The sequence below is a fragment of the Symphalangus syndactylus genome, chromosome 18 (genome assembly GCF_028878055.3).
Source record: "Symphalangus syndactylus isolate Jambi chromosome 18, NHGRI_mSymSyn1-v2.1_pri, whole genome shotgun sequence".
Classification (NCBI taxonomy): Eukaryota; Metazoa; Chordata; class Mammalia; order Primates; family Hylobatidae; genus Symphalangus; species Symphalangus syndactylus.
In genome coordinates, this window is record NC_072440.2 from 13008183 (window position 1) to 13026221 (window position 18039).

Genomic DNA, 18039 nt, shown 5'->3' on the forward strand with positions numbered 1-18039 from the left:
TGCCAGGAGGGGCAGGGGGAGCCTGAGCACAGGGATGCCCAGGGAAGAGGTCCCCAGCAGGGACGCTGGTGCTCCCGGGCCCCTGCCCATGCCACCCTTACCTGCCAACCCTCTTCGCAGGCAGCAGCACCCTCCTGCCACTGGCACGAGCTTTCCTTTCCAAGTAAGTTTCAGATCCACATTTCCCAGGCCTCGGAGCGGCAGCTGTGGGAGGGAGGAGGCCGGGCAGGCCTTGCTGCTGCACACCCCACTGTGTGCCACGATCAGGTACTGCCTGCTAGGACTCTGACTGGGCCCACGGTGGCTGCAGGACTGTCCTGGGGCCTTCACTGCATGGCCTGAACAGGGGCTGGGCTCCCAGGGAGGAATGAGTCATGGCTGGTTCCCACCCCTATAGACAGTCACAAGGAGCTGGCGGAGTAAGACCCGTACATGCGGCCACCTGGTGCCAGGCACAGCAGCAAGGCCACGTGGACGTGGCCCACCCTACCTCTGTCTGCAGCAGCAGGGCTGGGCAGGGGAGCCGAGGGGAGGGGCAGGCCTCAGACCTCAGTGTCACAGCCAGACAGTGTCAGTGTGAGCCTAGGCTCTGCCACACTGGAGCCCTGTGCTCTTGGGCAAGTGACTTAACCTCTGTGAGCACAGTCTTCACTGATAAATCAGGGAGGGATGTGCTCTCTGAGCCAGGTTGTGGCTGCTTCCTATGGGGCTGTGTTAGGCACTGCGGGCACAGAGACTGGAGCTTGCATGAAGGGGCAGGCCGTGCTCTGAAGGCAGGGCTGGAGTCCCTGCAGGCTGGTGATTCCTTCAGCTGGGGGGTCAGGGAGGCCTTCCTTGGGAGGCGGTGAATTGAGGCCACGGGGGCCATGTTTCTCCAAGTCTGGGTCCCAGGCTCCTGTTCCTAGGGCCAGCTCCTGGGCGGGTGCTCAGCTGTCTGCTCTGTGGCTTCAGGCCCCAGAGCAGTTCAAAGGGCCAGCGCCCCCGCCCCCTAAAAAGACCTCGGCCTCCTGAAAGCCTTACCTGCCTGCTGGGATCCAGCTGCAGGCCCCCTTCCAGGCCGACAGGAGGCCAGGATCGAAGAGGGCACCCGCCGCCCAAGGTCACGCCGCCCGTGGCGCCCCCATCCAGGCCCGCCCCCGGCCCGCGCCCGATCGCCAGGACTGCATTTCCGCGCCGCCCGGACCCCGCCTGAACCGAGGCCCGCGCGGAAGGCGCCACTGAGTCCCGGCCGGCCGCGGGAGCGCCAGATTCAGCACCCGGCACCCGCCGGAGAGTAGAGGAGAGAAAGGCAGCCGCCTCCCGGCCCCAGCGCCCTGGCCGCGGCTAGCCCCATCCCGGCCCCCTCCTCTGCCCTCTTCTCCCCTTCTCGGGTCCCCCCCGCCTCTCCCCGGCTCCCAGCCCCTCCTCTACCCACCCCTCCTCCTCGCCCCCGCCCCGCCCGGCCCCTCCGCGGTCCCCGCCGCCCGCGTACGGGGTGACGCAGCGCCGCCTCCCGCAGCCCGCCGCCTGCCGCCCGGGCCACTGCAGGGGCCGCTAACGGTCCGGCGCCCCTCGGCGTCCGCGCGCCCCCAACCTGGCGGACGAGCCCGCCGGCGGAGATGGGGGCGACGGGGGCGGCGGAGCCGCTGAACTCCGTGCTGTGGGTGAAGCAGCAACGCTGCGCGGTGAGCCTGGAGCCCGCGCGGGCTCTGCTGCGCTGGTGGCGGAGCCCAGGGCCCGGAGCCTGCGCCCCCGGCGCGGGTGAGTGTCGCCGCCGCCCGGGTACGGCCGGACCTGGCCAGGGAGCGGGGGCGGCGTGGGGGACCCGGCTGGGGGGACCGGGTGCAGGGAGCGAGCGGCCGTGGTAAGGCCGGGGGCCCTGGGAGCGCAGGCGCCAGGGAGGGGTCTGGGCAGGCGGGAGGGAGGCCGGGGCCAGGGGCCGGGCTGGGCGCCGCCGTCTGCTCCGGGAACCGGAGGACAAAGCGCCGCGCAGTGGAGGGGAGGCCGGCGCCCCATCCCCGCGGGGAGGTGGGACCCGGGGCGCGGGCGCGGGGTCGTGGCCCCCGATACGGTCTGTCCGCAGGGCACCTCTGGACAAGACAGACTGTCCACATGGATCCTGAGGGGGGTGCCAGGCGCTCCCCACCCCGTGCATTGCAGTTTAATCCAAGAACAGATGCTTTTCTTTAGCAAGGATCCGAAACCTGAGAGGCGCCCTTGCAGGGTGAGGACTTCCTGTTAAGAAGTTAAAGAAGGGGCCCCTGACCTTCTGTGGGGTGTGCTCCCTGCTCGGGATGGGGGAATTGGTTTCGGTGCCACGGATTGGCCACTTTCCCCGCAGAGGCCCTCCGGATGAGGAGAAGAGTGACTTTGGTAAACATGGAGGACGCACAGCCCACCCTGGAGGGCCGCGGTGCCGCGGCGGGACGGCCTCCTCAAGGCTCTAGGGCAGAGCTGTCTGGTGGCAGAGGGGTTGGCAGAGGCTTATAAAGAGGTGCCCTTCCACACTCCGGGGCAGCGGGAGGATTGCAGCAGCTCAGGTCTGGACAGTGAGAAGGGGAGGTGTTGGCGGCACGGGAGACCCAGGCTGGGTGGTGGCGATGTGTTCCATTTCATTCATGCACTCTTTGGCAAGTTTTTATTGTGTGCCTGCTGGGGAGGGGGGCCAGCATGTGTGACACAGTCGCTGCTGCAGCAGAGCTTTTTCCCTTAGAGGGAGAGACAGGGCACACAGAGACCGAGGGCTCTGCATTCCGGGGACAGATCCATCCAGGCAGGAAAAGCCGGGAGTATAAGGCCCTGAGACCAGCAGGAGGCCAGTGTGGCAGGAGTGAAGGGAGATGGGGGAGGGAGAGTGGGGCCCAGGTCTCCTGCAGCCTTACAGGCTGAGATGGGGACCTGCTTTTCACAGTGAGTGGAGTGGGAGCCCCTGGAGGGCCTTATCCAACTTAGCATTTTCCAGGGATCTTGTGGCCTCTGCGTGGAGGACCCAGAGGAGGGATGGGTGCTGCGATGCGGAGGCTTTGGCCCTGTCCAGATGGGAGATGGAGGTGGGCAGGGTTGGATGTGGAGGGACTGAGTACGGGAAGGAGGTCTGTTGGAGCTGCTGTTTACTAGAAGAGAGAGCCCTACAGGAGGACAGAGGGTTTGTTTTTGTTTTATGTTTTCTATTTTTTTGAGTCGGAGTGTTGCTCTGTTGCCCAGGCTGGAGCTCAATGCCATGATGTTGGCTCACTGCACCTCCTCCTCCTGGGTTCAAGCAATTCTCCCCACCTCAGCCTCGGAGTAGCTGGGATTACAGGTGTGCACCACCACGCCCGGCTAATTTTTGTATTTTTAGTAGAGACGGGGTTTCACCATGTTGGCCAGGCTGGTCTTGAACTCCTGACCTCAGGTGATCCGCCCACCTCGGCCTCTCAAAGTGCTGGGATTACAGGTATGAGCCACTGCGCCCAGGCTTTTTTCTTTTTAATTATTGGGGTGGGTGTGGCAGAGGCCAGGATTCATGGTGGATGTGCGGAGCTGGAATGACATCTTTAGACCCTGTGGGCAGATTGGGGTGGGTGTGGAGGAGGCCAGGATTCCCTGGTGGATGTGCAGAGCTGGGATGACACCTTTAGACCCTGTGGGCAGTCAAGGTCAGGAGTTCTTCTGGGTGCTTTCTGGTGCTGAACTGTGAGGATCTGTGGGTTGGGTGCTGGTGGGGACAGAGTTGAATGTTAGGTAGGGCCAAGGTCGAGGGGTGGTCTCAGACCCATGACCAACACTTGGTTTCCAGCCCTGGGGTCACCTATCTGTGGCTGGGCATCTGAGACTTGACTTTCCTAAGGTATTTCTCATGTCCCCTTTGGGAGAAATGTCACACCTCAAATATCACCCACCAGGGCCCACACACAAGGAGAACAGATGCCTGGCCTGGGCCTGAAGGGTTTGTACTTTGTTGTAAATCCCTAGGCTTCAGGAAGATGACTGCCTCTCCCAAGCACTTCCTAAGTGCGGGCCACTAGGCTTCAAACCGGATGGGTTCCTGAGGGGCAGCTGCTCCCGTCCTAGGGCTGCAGGGGCCGATCTGCAGGGACTGGAAGTGACTGGCCCAATTAGCTGCTGTGCTTGTAGCCACTGGGCTGTAAGGCCTCCCTCGGGCTCCAGCAGCCACGGAGACGCCAGACCCCACCTTACAGGGCATCTGTGTGGGAGGTCAGTCATCACTGCTTTCTGCCTTGGCGTCCCCAGCCAGCTCCCATTATGGTCTCTGGTCCCCTGGGTCAGGGCTTGGTGTGGTGTGGCGTCTGCTTTTGTCCAGCCTGCCGGGGTTTGCCTCTCGGCATGCTTATTGCTTCACCCTTGCTAAGCCAAGGTGCTTTTGTGCAGGTTCATCCTGAGCTGCCTGACCGGCCTGCCGGGAGCTTGTTCCCTCTTGGAGAGGGAGGGCCCTGGTTTGTGGGGCCATGGATGGTGGGGCCCTGGCTGGTGGCCCTGGCTGGTGGGCTTCCTCCAGGAAGCAGCCTGCCCTCTCCACCCAGGAGTGCTCTCCCACGCAATGGGAAAACATCAACAAGCTGGGAGACGCTAAGTTGTGAATGAGTTCAGAAATACAGCCACACTGTCTCTAGTTTTTTTCTCATAACTTTACAGTCTCCAAAAGGAATCAGGCCCAGGTTCGATTCTTCTGTGCTTGAGGTCAGTAGGGCCATAGTAGGGCAGAAGAATGTGAACCAGCTCACAGGACATTTAATTTGGTCAGCAAGGTGGCATTGCCCAGCCCTCCCCACTCCCCCAGGTGTATCTGGGCACACTGGGATTAATTAGGTTGAGGAATGATGACAGGTGGAGAATTGTGCAAAAACTGGCCCTAGAAGGACCTGTGAGATGAGGCAGGAGCAGCCCTGGAGCTCCAGGTGACCGATGGGCTAAAGCCAAAGCCAAGGCCACTGTGTGTGCCCTGCTGGGGTGGCCGCTTAGTTATTCTGACTGCTTTGTTTTCTCCGTAGCATCACCCCATTTCAGATGTGGACAGTAGGAGTGGGAATTGACTGGGCCCAGAGGCAGTGATGTGCAGAGGGAGCTGGCATTGAACCCAGGCACGTGCAGTTTCCTCAGTGGGTCATCATGCTGGGACAGTGACTGGCTGTACAAGAGCAAAGACAAGGACTAGCAATTCTGATCGCTGCAGCTTCCTGGGCCTGGGTGAGGTCTGCACCTGGGGAAGCCGCGACAGCAAGTGCCCTGGGCCGCCAGCCTGGTGGGAAGTAGGGCAGGACGAAAACAGGAACTCGAAGTGGGTCATGCTCGTTGAACTGGAAACACTGCGTCGATATCTGGGTTATTTCCCCTGACTGTCGCAAAACACACGTAGATAAACCCTGCATTTATTCCTTTACAGTTGGGAATGGGAAGAGTGTGTGTGTGTGTGTGTGTGTGTTGAGGGGTGAGGGGGCTACTGCCCAGGCTCTACCTTGGTGGGAGGATTCTCCCCTTCCTTCCCCCAACCCTACTTGGGATGTCCCAGGCTGGTGGTGAACTCATTGGGCAGGTCAGTGCTGTATTTATAAAGCGTGTCCTCAGCACACCCTGCAAAGTGCCTGGCAAAACATAGGCATGCCACAGATACTTAAAAAAAAAGTTTTTCCTGCTTACAAAAGTAAGTCATGTTGATTTAGTAATATCTAGAAAACACAGAAAAGCATACACAAAAAGTCACTCTTCGACTTAGACGTGATTAATAGTTGGTATTTGTGTATGTGTAAATATGCATGAAAGAAAAGCTGAGAAAATATACTGCAGAGTGTTTTCCACGCTGCTAATTCCCCTCCTAAAACATGATTTTTAAAAATCGACTCTATTAAGGTCTAATTTGCATGCAATAAAACTCAGACATTTTAAGGCACATAGTTGGTTAAATTTTGATAATTGTGTGCACCTGTGTAAACATCACCCAGATAGCAGCAGTCCAGAACCTTCTCCTGGGCCCTGGGCTGTTTTCGCACCAGGGTCTGGCGCGATGCTAATAGAGTTTCATGTAAATGGAATCATGCCATGTGCACTTCTTTGTGCCCGGCTGCTCTATCTCACTTTGTTTTTTTTAAGATTCATCATGTCAGCGATTCCTTCTTTCTGGTTACTAAGTCATATTGCATTGTGTGGGTGCACTAGTGTATCCGTTCACCTGCTGATGGGCTTCTGGACAGTTTCCGATCCATTCACCTTGATTATGTGGATAAAGACACCCTGATCCTTTAGGGGCTATGCTTTCGCTCCTCTTGGGTGCATATTTAAGAGTAGAAAGCTGAATTATAGGAAAATGTATATATATACACATATATATATACACATATACATATATATACACACATATATACATATACACATATATATATTTGAGTATATATAACATATTTTATTATATTTTAGGAGCCTTCCTCTGTTTCCCAGGCTGGAGTGAAGTGGTGAGATCTTGGCTCACTGCAACCTCCACCTCCCGGGTTCAAGTGATTCTCCTGCCTTAGCCTCCTGAGTAGCTGGGATTACGGGCACCTGCCACCAGCTAATTTTTGTATGTTTAATAGAGACAGGGTTTCACCATGTTGGCCAGGCTAGTCTCGAACTCCTGACCTCAGATGATCCATCTGCCTCGGCCTCCCAAAGTGCTGGGATTACAGGCATTGGCCACCACACCTGGCTGTAAATTCTTACAAGAAAATAGAGGACAGTTTATAATATTGGAATGGGAAAAGGCTCTCCTAACCGAGATGGAATCCAGAAAGAATAAAGAAAAAGCTAGATTATTTGACTAAATAATTTTAAAATTTCTTTTGTAAGATACCATAAATAAAAAAAAATTATGAGGGCCAGGCGCGGTGGCTCACACCTGTAATCCCAGCACTTTGGAAGGCCGAGGCGGGTGGATCACTTGATGTCAGGAGTTCGTGACCAGCCTGCCCAACATGGTGAAACCCTGTCTCTACTAAAAATACAAAAATTAGCCAGGCACGTTGGCGTGCGCCTATAATCCCAGCCACTCAGGAGGCTGAGGCACGAGAATCTCTTCAATCTGGGAGGCGGAGGTTGCAGTGAGCTGAGATTGCACCACTGCACTCCAGCCTGGGCAACACAGCGAGACTTCATCTCAAATAATAATAATACTAAAAAAAAAAATAAAAAAATAATGGGGTGATATTTGTAACAAATAGGATAGAGAAAGGGTTAATTTTTTTTTTTTTTTTTTTTTTTTTTTTTTTTTTTTGAGACAGAGTCTCACTCTGTCACCCAGGCTGGAGTGCAGTGACGCGATCTCGACCCACTGCAAGCTCCACCTCCTGGGTTCACACCATTCACCTGCCTCAGCCTCCCGAGTAGCTGGGACTACAGGCACCCGCCACCACGCCCGGCTAATTTTTTGTATTTTTAGTAGAGACAGGGTTTCACTGTGTTAGCCAGGATGGTCTCAATCTCCTGACCTCGTGATCCTCCCTCCTTGGCCGCCTAAAGTGCTGGGATTACAGGCGTGAACCACTGCGCCTGACCAGGTTAACATTTTGTAAACATTTTAAACTTACATAAAAATTGATAGGAAAAAGGCAGACAATCCATTAGACAAATGGCAATGGGTATAAGTAGGCGATTCACGGAAGAAAACATTCGGAAGTGGATGCTGAGCGTCTGAGTAGATACTGACCCAAGGCAATGATGAGATGCTGCTGTCACCCAGCAATGGATGGGGAAGGGCGAAAAGCACAGGTCTGTGCTGGGGAAGTTTCAGGACGCTTCTGGGCTGGCAGACCCGGTGGATGGGAGTGGGAACTGCTAGGCTGTTTTTGGAAAGTAATCTGGCAGTGTTTTCAAACTGTTAAAAAAAAAAAAAAGTTATATCCTTTGACCCAGCAATTCCATTTTTGATTATCTATCCCAGAGAAATTAAACCACCAGTATTTAAGAAACTTTCATACTCGAGAAGATACACTTTCTGTGTGTTTAAGAAACCCCTAATGTGTTTTACTTCCCGTTCCCCCACCCAATTTATTTTTCTTCTCTAACAGTCTAGATTTTTGCATAGCAGCGTTTTCTATGAGAAATGCAGCTGAGTCCTGCCTGTTGAGGGTTATTTCAGGAACCTGTAGCTGGTCCAGGATGCATCTCAACTTAACGGCTTCAGCGATCAGCCCAGCCTGGACTTCTGGGCATGAGTTCTCCTCTGTCCTGGAGACAGCCAGCCTGTCACCCGCACACAAGCTCCAGCTACTAGGCCTCTCTCCTAGGCCAGTGGCCCACCCTCACTGCCTGCTGGGTTCTCGATTCTTCGGCTGTCCCGGATCCCACACCTCTGCTGGGTTCTCGATTCGGCTGTATCGGATCCCACACCTCTTCTCTCCTTTCTTGCTGATCTTGGTCCCCTTTTTGCCACAGACTGGGTCAGATGACTTCTGCCTCCAGCTGGCCCCGGTCTTCCCCTCCCGACCCCTCCTGCTGCCTGTTGAATTTCTTTAGGGAGCACCCCTGTGGCTGAACCCTGGATGATGGGGATTGGAAGTTTGGAGAGCACCCTGAGGGTCACTAATCCCCTCTCCAATGCCATTGGCCCGTCCTGACAGCCGGCCTGTGTGCCACATTGATGTTTAGACACCCTGCCCTGCTAGAAAGTTCTTCCAGGCACTGCTCGCCCATGCGTGCCTGTGGCCTGGCTTGCATTCCTGACCTCTCCCCCCTCCCCCCCGCCACCCCCGATCTGGCCCTGCCCCCGCCTGCTCCCGGGGCACACGTGCTCACCAGCCCAGCCCAGCCGAGCTGTCATGATCTCCCATGTGCCCTGTGCCTCCCCAGGTGCCCTCTGCCCTCCCTGCCCAACATGTTTTCCTCCATCCTCAGCCTCACCAAGGCCCAGCCCTCCTTCCCAGACTCACCTAGCACTGGTCGTTTTGCAATATGTTCCAAGACTGGGCAGCGTTTACACCTTCTGTTTAGCTGGTTTCGCTGGCACTGCTCCAGCAGGGAAGGGAGCTGGTACTGCCAGGTGGGGATGGAAGCCCAGGTTCCCCTCAGCCTTGCTGGCAGCGGAGTCAGGGGCTGCTTGGTATTGCCGGGTGGGTGGGGGGTACAGCTCCCGCCAGGCCTCCGCTAAGGCCACCTTGGCGGGGGGTGGAGGTGCTTCCTTGCCGCTCCCCACATGCCCTCCCCTAACAGCATGTGGATGGAGTGTGGGCACCTTGCAGCTCAGTGGCAGCGAAAGCCCTGACTCCCTGCCAGGCCTCCTGTTACTCCACTCCAGCAAGGAGGAAGGGGCACCTCACCAGTGCAGGGTGGGGGCCCGGGCTGGACTGCCCCTTTGTCTCCACCGATGCCTGGTGGGCATGAGGCTTTTTACCAGCTGGCGCTGATGGGGGTTCCAGCTTCCTGCGTGGCCTCCCCTGTACGGCCCTGGCAGAGGTTGTGGGGTGCCTGCTCACAACCTCTCAAGGGTGGAAGTCTAAGCTGCTAGTTGGCCATGTGGGCTTGGTTGGAGGGCTGGGCCCGTTTTTTTCTGGGGTAGGTTGTTACTGTCTCAAAGTTTTCTGTCTTGCAAGGCTGTCCCTTCCCTGGCTAGACTGAGTTGGTTTTCACTGGGGCTCTGTGTTTGTACCTGTTGGCATTTCCAGGTTTCAGGCTGCTCCAGTTCCAAATCCAAGATAGACGAGGCAAAGGAAACCCCCGGGGGGCCGCCGTGTGTCTTTCTCAGATCCTAGGCCCTGAACAGCTGCCTTTTCTCCGCCCGTCAGTCTTCTTATGTTTGTTTCATGTGCGATGTCCAGGGCTTCACTTAATAGGAGGAGTAGGAAAAGCACAGCTAATCCATCCTCCCAGAAGCGGAAGGTTCTTGTGCATTAAAACAATTTCTTTCTCTCTGCTCTTTAGAATAGATTATTTCTGCTGACCTATTTTCGACTTCACTATTCCTCTATCCGATTCATTCTGCTACTAAGCCTATTTGGTGATTTTTAAATTTCAGATACTGTACTTTCCAGTTTTAAAATTTTCCTTTTGGTTCCAGTAGTTTCCATTTCTTTCCTGAAAACTTTTTTTTTTTTTTTTTTTAAGATAGAGTCTCACTCTGTTACCCAGACTGGAGTGCAATGGCGTGATCTCGACTCACTGCAACCTCTGCCTCCTGGGTTTAAGCAGTTCTCGTGCCTCATCCTCCTGAGTAGCTGGGATTACAGGTGCCCGCCACCACGCCTGGCTAATTTTTTTTTTATTTATTATTTTTAGTAGAGACAGGGGTTTGCCATGTTACCCAGGCTAGTCTTGAACTCCTGAGCTCAGGCGATCTGCTTGCCTCAGCCTCCCAAAGTGCTAGGATTACAGGCATGAGCCACCACTCCCAGCCTCTTTCCTGAAAACTTTAAGGATGTTCAACTGTGTCTCAGTGAGCATGGTTATAACAGCTGCTTTGCTTTTTGTTTGTTTGTTTGTTTGTTTGTTTAGAGACGGAGTCTCACTCTGTCACCCAGGCTGGAGTGCAGTGGTGCGATCTTGGCTCACTGCAAGCTCCGCCTCCCGGGTTCACGCCATTCTCCTGCCTCAGCCTCCTGAGTAGCTGAGACTACAGGCGCTCGCTACCGTGCCTGGCTAATTTTTTGTATTTTTAGTAGGGACAGGGTTTCACTGTGTTAGCCAGGATGGTCTCGATCTCCTGCCCTCGTGATCCACCTGCCTCGGCCTCCCAAAGTGCTGGGATTACAGGCATGAGCCACCGCGCCTGGCCAAAGACTACTTTGAGGTCTTTGTCTGATAACATCAACATCTGGGTCATCTCAGGTTTGACGTCTTTTGATTACTCCCTCGAGAACGTTAACATTTCCTGGTTCTTGGTGTGCTGATTTATTGTGGGTTGTTTCCTGGATATTTGGAACATGATTTTGTAAGGCCAAGTCCTGTTAATGTTTTTTGGAGGCTGGTGTTGTGCATGCCTGTAGTCCCAGCTACTCAGGAGGCTGGGGCCGGAGGAGCATTTGACGCCAGGAATTCGAGGTTACGGTGTTCCATGATTGTACCACTGTACTCCATCCTGAGTGACAGAGCAAGACCCTGTCTCTTAAAAAAAATTAATAAAAAATAAAGTCATTTGGACAATTTTTCTATTTAATTAAATTAATTTATTTATTTACAGTCTCACTGTTTCCCAGGCTGGAGTGCAGTGGCTCAGTTTTGGCTCACTGCAGCCTCTTGAGCACAAGCCGTCCTCCTACCTCAGCCTCTCAAGTAGCTGGAACTACAGGCATGTACCATCATTCTGTCTAATTTTTAAAATTTATTTTGTAGAGACAGGGCCTCACTGTGTTGTCCAGGTTGGTCTCAATCTTCTGGCCTCAAGCAGTCCTTCTGCTTCAGCCTCCCAAAGTGCTGGAATTACAGGCATGAGACACCAGACCCAGCCAATTTTTCTTTTTCAAAAGCAGGTGCTCAGCCTGGCTGGGTACAGATGGCAGGTCTGTCTCACGTGGCGAGGGAGGTGGGCCCTGGCTGTCCGGCCTCCGAGGCCCTGGCTGCCCTGTTTTGGTCCCTCAGGAGTGAGGCTGGACTCATCTGGTCATTCTCAGAGCCAAGTATTCCTGCTCCAGCCCCCTCTGCTCTAAGCGTCCCTCTGCCCTCAGCACACCCTGGCTTCTCTGGGACGGGGGCCTGCACCCACCCTGCTGCCCCATAGCTCAGACGTCCCCGAGGCCAGAGCTGGAGATAAACCCGGCTCCCAGCTGCTGACTCTGCACCCCGGCCTCTCCAGCCAGCGGGCCTGCCGCTGTGGATCTCTAGTGTCCCCGGTTCATTGCCTGTTTCTTCTATCTTGTCCTGAGCTATCAGTCATAGCGGGTGGGAGAGACAGGTGGTCGGGCTTGGTTCATTCTGGCCAGAACTAGATGTCTGAATGCTGCTTTCCATTTAGGCCAGTGTGTGCTGTGCCCTGCAGTGCTGTGGGCTTCACACCCAATGGGATCCTCACAGCCCTCTGAGACGCCCCTTGTTATCTTCTCGGAGGTGGAGATGTGGGACTTAGAGCTCAGCTCACAGGTGGGGGAGTGGGGACTCAGAGCGAGGCTGCTCCAGAATCTGGGGTGAGCTCCCTCCTCAAAGGCAGGGACTCTGGGATTTGTTTAAGTAGCCCCCGTGCCCTTTCATAGCAGGGTTCACGGGGGGAAGAGCAGGGTTCGTGGAGCAAAATCTGTCCAGTTCCCATGACAAAGTTCCCTGAGGCACCGTGTGGTCCCTGGAGCCCTCAGACACCCCGTCTCGTCTCTAGGACGGGAGGCTGACACAGGTTTCCCGCAGCCTGACAGCATGGAGTGGGGACAGCGGGTGTTCTGTGTTGAGATGCCAGCTGGTATGGACTTCAGTTCTGCGGGTGTCGTCTAAGCAGGTCTAGGATTAGCCTGATTCATTTCCTGAACCCACACACAGGGGCTGCGCAGGTGTGCAATTCCACCCTGCCCTCCAGAACCTCCTGGTGTAACAGGAAAAGCACAGTCCTGTGTGTTGGCTGCCACGTGGGCTGTGTAGGTGACATGCCCGTCCACATGCCACAGCCCTGTTTCCTCAGAGGAATGATTTGGCATCCTCAGGTCCAGGCCTCCTGTGCATGCTAAGGGAGCATCCATGCTAAGGAGCTGCGGGGATGGCAGGGCCGGGGGGGTGGCAGGGCCGGGGAGGGTGGCAGGGCCGGGGAAGGTGGCAGGGCCGGGGGGGTGTTGGGGCATGTGCAGGATGTTCAGAAGCCCTTGGACCTTGGGTGGTCACCGGGTGGTCCTGTGGGGTGCTGACCAGGCCCCTGCCTGAGAGTGGGGCACACGGACCACAGCACCCTCAGGCTGGTATCGGGACGTTAGGACGAGGAAGGATTTCTGGGGTGGGTTCCACAGGGAATGGACACTGTTTACTTGAGATGTGTCCCTAGAACTAAGAAGACTGGGCACAGTGGCTCACGCCTGTAATCCCAACACTTTGGGAGGCTGAGCGGTTGCACCGCTTGAGCCCAGGAGTTAGAGAGACCAACCAGGTATCTGAGGGCAACACAGAGAGACCCCATCTCTCAAAAAAAAAAAAAAAAATTAGCTGGGCATGGTGGCACACACCTGTGGTCCCAACTACTTGGGAAGCTGAGGTGGGAGGATTGCATGAGCCTAGGAGGTCAGGGCTGCAGTGAGCTGAGATTGCACCCCTGTACCCCAGCCTGGGTGACACAGCGAGACCTGTCTCAAAAAAAAGAAGAAGAAGAGACATTGGTGGCTACTAATGGTGTGCTGACAAGGGTCAAAGGTCACATTTTATGGCATGAAATAGCAGTAAGTTATAATTGGCAGGTACCTTATTCCAGCATCTTGAACTTTGGGGTCTTGCTATGAGATTTTCTTCATCATCCGTGCTGTCAGAAAAACCACGGCTCAGCCTCACTGGCTTGCAGAGCAGAGGTCTTTGGGCTGAATTTGGCCACAGATTTTTTTCTTTGTTTGATTTGCATGGTGAGTTTTTCTTTTCCTTTTAAAATTGTAACTAATGTGTTTTACAATCAGAAGGTTTCCTATAAAAATCCAAACTTGGGCGCATCCCTGTATGACAGCAGAAGCTGCAGCAGAGACAAGGGCTGGGGACACAGACGTGCAATCGTGTCTGGATAAGTCACAGCTCAGGGCTGACCTGTGGGCATCACGTGGGTTCTGGCTTCCCCCACCTTCCGTCTGTATATCACACCCATCAAGGGCTGTGTCAGGGTGGACGTGGTGGGCAGGGAGGGGAAGGGGACAGTTTGACCACTCTCTGAGTTTCCTGCATGTGGGATTTCTGGACTCTCCCTGGCAGTGGTGGGCAGAGCTGGTTTTTGGTCTTCCTTGGCATAGGCAAGCACTGACCTTTAATTTTTAATGAAGATCAGATGTTCACACAGCTCATGTTTATTGAGCGGTGGGTTGCCAGGGAAATGCGTCTGCATTGCATGTAATTGCAGGGGGAATCAGGACTCCCAGCCACTCGGATCTCTTGGGTGTTCTTCCTCTGGGGTGACCCTTACTGCTCGGACTCTAAGCGGGCCGGGCATGTGGAGGTCAGTGTGGCCCGTGCCACTTCTGGGCCTCAGCATCCCCTGCAGTGTGTGTGGGTGTGATCCAGACTTCCACACTGTACTCCAGTGGGCGCAGTGGGCAGCGGCCTGCTCTCTCACCCCATTCCCTCTGCCGGTTCTCACATGGCAGCTTGCATTAGGGAGCGTCCCAGGGACAGCTGTGCTCTTGGCTGTGAACTTGCTTTTGTTCTCGTTGCATATCCCCAAGAGGCGAAAGACATCTGGGGCCTCCTGACAGCTGCGTGAGGTCTGGAGCGGCGTGTTCCGCCACCTAGACACTGCCCTGCTGTGAGCGTACTCACACACGTGCACCCATGTCACTGGCACTAAGTGCTCCTTTGACACACGGGAAACCCGTGGGCCCTGCTGCTGGATGGGAGGCCACTGCGCGTGGCTCAGTTTAATCCAGGAACTTCTAGTGTCAAAGCTGATTGACAGCAGGCACTGTTTTCATCTGTGAGTCGCAAGCATGAAATATATTTGATTTTAGTAGATCACAACAAGCACTAAAAAACACAGAGAACAGAATGGAAAAAGAAGCAGCTGGAAGTCAGCGTGCTCTCAGCTGCCCCTAGCAGGCATTACCCAGACTGTGGCAAATGCTGCAGTGGTCTGCAGAGAGGGAGCCAGCAAACACGTGAGCCGCACGAGAACCAGGAGGCCAGCCTCACTCGCTGACATGGCATTTGATTTTTCTGGAATGTGATGGCCATTTGATCATTACCTTTATTGGAGAGCCCACTGCATGTCCATGTGAGTCACTGTGGTGTCTCACGGGCAGCAGAATTTATCTCTGTCAGCAAAAGAATATGAAAGCGCCCCAAATTCCCACCTTCTGCCCTTTGCAAGATGTTCCCACAGCATCTGTCCACCCGGGTCAGGTGTGTTTTCTCCCGTGGATGCTGTGGCATGTCCACACACCACGTGCTGTGCGGGGATGCTGCTTGGAGCCGGCAAGTTGAGACTCACCCTCAGAGGGCAGTTCCTTCTGCTTCTAGAGGACCGGCCGCATTCTTCTGTGTGCCAGCCCTCGGTGGCCCCACTGCCGTCCACATGACCTGCCCTCAGATGAGCAGGCGCCAGCTCTCCAACCGGTGGACGCTGGCAAGCGTTTCCTGAGCCCCCGCAGGGAGCTGCTCTCCGTTTGCTCAGATTCTTGGCCCGGTTCTTTGTCTCCCAATTAGAAATGAGAGTTTCAAAGACTAGGGCGTAATGCCCGTGACACGCCGAGGTGAGGAGAGCGGGAGAAGGGGTGAGTGCTGCTAGGCTGGAGGCGTCTCACTGTGGTGTCCTCTCACTGTGGAGTCCTCAGCTTAACACGGACAATGGCCTGAAGGAGGCAGAGCCCCTGTCTCGAGCCCAGCCTTTTTTTTTTTTTTTTTGAGACATAGTCTTTCTCTCTGTCGCCCAGGCTGGAGTGCAGTGGTGCAATCTCAGCTCACTGCAAGCCCCGCCTCCCTGGTTCACACCATTCTCCTGCCTCAGCCTCCTGAGTAGCTGGGACTACAGGTGCCCACCACCACACCCAGCTAATTTTTTGTATATTTTTAGTAGAGACAGGGTTTCACCGTGTTAGCCAGGATGGTTCGATCTCCTGACCTCGTGATCCACCCAACTTAGCCTCCCTGAGTGCGGGGATTACAGGTGTGAGCCACCCCGCCCTGCTAAGCCCAGACTTTTTGACAAGAAAGGAAGCCATCATTTATCGGACATTTTTGTGCTTGAAACTTTTTCACCCTTTATCTTATTCCAGTTTCTGAATTCCCTATGGGGTTCATCGTTCCACTCCCTTTACAGCCATGCTGCAGGCTTAGTGGCTTACCCACAGTAAGACTGCAGCCAGAAGTAGGCCAAAGCCACGCCGAGTCCAGCCACTCATCGCCACCTGGGGAATGTGTTCCCACCATGGCTGCACCACTCCAGGTCTCCTGAGTCAGCAAGGAAGCCCTTGTCCTGAGCTGCACCCAGTGCAAGTTGACCCCCAAACAATGTGGGGGTCAGCACCCCAGCGCCATGCACTTGGAAAACTTTTGACTCCCCCAGCACTTAACTAACAGGCTACTGCTGACTGGACGCCTTGCGATAATGTAAATAGCCGATGAACACATATTTCCTATGTGGCCTGAATTATATGCTGTATTATTACAATAAAGTAAGCTAGAGAAAAGAAAATGTGGTTAAGAAAACCATAAGGAAGAGAAAATGTGTTTGCTATCCGGTAAGTGGAAGTGGATCATTACAAAGGTCTCCATCCTCGTGGTCTTCAGGTTGAGTGGGCTGAGGAGGCAGAGGAGAGGAGGGATGGGTCGTGCTGTCTTAGGGGTGGTGGAGGCGGATAAGACGGAGGAGGTGGAAGGGGAGGTAAGAGAAGCAGATGAGCTCAGTGCCACTTTTATTGAAAAATCCGGCCGGGCACGGTGGCTCATGCCTGTAATCCCAGCACTGTGGGAGGCCGAGGCGGGCGGATCACCTGAGGTCAGGAGTTAGAGACCATCCTGGCCAACATGGTGAAACCCCGTCTCTACTAAAAATACAAAAATTAGCTGCACGTGGTGGCAGGAGCCTATAATCCCAGCTACTTAGGAGGCTGAGTCAGGAGAATCACTTGAACGTGGGAAGTGGAGGTTGCAGTGAGCCGAGATCATACCACACCTGGGTGATAAGAGCAAGACTCCGTCTCAAAAAAAAAAAAGAAGAGGAAGAAGAAAACTCCCCACATCAGTGGACCCTCGAAGGTTAAGCCCATGTTGTTCAGAGGTCAGCTATATTCTTATTCTTATTTTTTTTTTGTTTTGTTTTCCTGAGACTGAGTCTCACTTTGTTGCCCAGGCTGGAGTGCACTGGTGTGATCTCGGTTCACTGCAACCTCCGCCTCCTGGGTTCAAGCAACTCTCATGCCTCAGCCTCCCGAGTAGCTGGGATTACAGGCACACACCACCACACCTGGCTAACTTTTGTATTTTTAGTAGAGACAGGGTTTCACCATGTTGGCCAGGCTGGTCTCGAACTCCTGACCTCAAGTGATCCGCCTGCCTCAGCCTCCCAAAGTGCTGGGATTACAGGCATGAGCCACTGTGTCCACCCTGTGTTCTTATTCTTGACGTTCCTCAATAAGGCTGTGCAGACAAGATTGAATTTTATTCCTCTATTTTTTCTGTCCCTTTTTAGAAACAATAATTACATTTATTAATCTGTGTGTAAGAGGAACATGTGTGTAAACTAATGTTCCCTGCTGGCGTCTTTGTCTTTTTCTCTCGCCAGAGGAGCAGGTACACCTTGCTGCAGGTCCAGTGTGGCAGAAGGTGCCTAGATTCACCCCAGGGCGTCCTTGGTCCTGTTCAGTCTCTTGCCCTGTCCCAAACACTTGTAGCTATTCAGAGTCATACCCAAGTGGGATCCTCGTCCCTCCACCCAGAGTGGCCACCCTCTCGCAGCCGCTTGCCCTTTCCCTCCCAGCGGCCTCTGCCTCTCCCCGGCTCCTGCCCCTACGTCACCTTCCTCCACCCACGGGGAATCCTCTGAACCCTGACCCTGACAGTGAGGCTGTCCCCGCCACCTCCCTGCCCCAGCACCTGTGTTGCTCCTTCCGGCAGGATACAGCAACGAGACCACCTGGCCTTGTGCTGGCACCCCTGGCATGGCATGGCCTACAGCCTGGCTAACATGGCAAAACCCTGTCTCTACTAAAAATACAAAAATTAGCTGGACCTGGTGGTGGGGACCTGTAATCTTAGCTACTTGGGAGGCTGAGGAGGGAGAATCGCTTGAACCGGGAGGTGGAGGTTGCAGTGAGCCGAGATTGAGCCGTTGTACTCCAGCCTAGGCAACAAGAGCAAAACTCCATCTCAAAAAAGAAATGACGAGACTCCATCTCATCAGCATGGCGAGTCCCTTCCTGGGCTCTTGGGGTCTGTGGGACTGAATGTGCAAGGCTGAAAGTTAGTAACCTGTAGACTCAGGTGACTGTCCTGGAGTCATTCGTA

The 18039-nt window shown here is 54.6% G+C and overlaps 1 protein-coding gene across 8 annotated transcripts in view; it reads left to right on the plus strand.

Annotated features, from left to right (window-relative positions):
• The first annotated feature begins 1451 nt into the window (after positions 1-1451).
• CERK (ceramide kinase) overlaps positions 1452-18039 on the plus strand; it is a 53302-nt gene continuing 36714 nt past the window's right edge. For 2 of the 8 annotated variants that reach the window (XR_010116887.1, XM_063622553.1), the window contains exon 1: positions 1464-1740. Coding sequence is in view for 4 of the 8 variants with exons in the window: in XM_063622553.1 (XP_063478623.1) it covers positions 1599-1740 (142 nt within the window). In the remaining 4 variants the exon portion in view is untranslated. Of the gene's footprint in view, positions 1762-2051; positions 2204-18039 lie in introns of those variants that run through there. The other 6 variants (XR_010116886.1, XM_063622552.1, XR_010116885.1 and 3 more) reach the window with 4 other exon arrangements.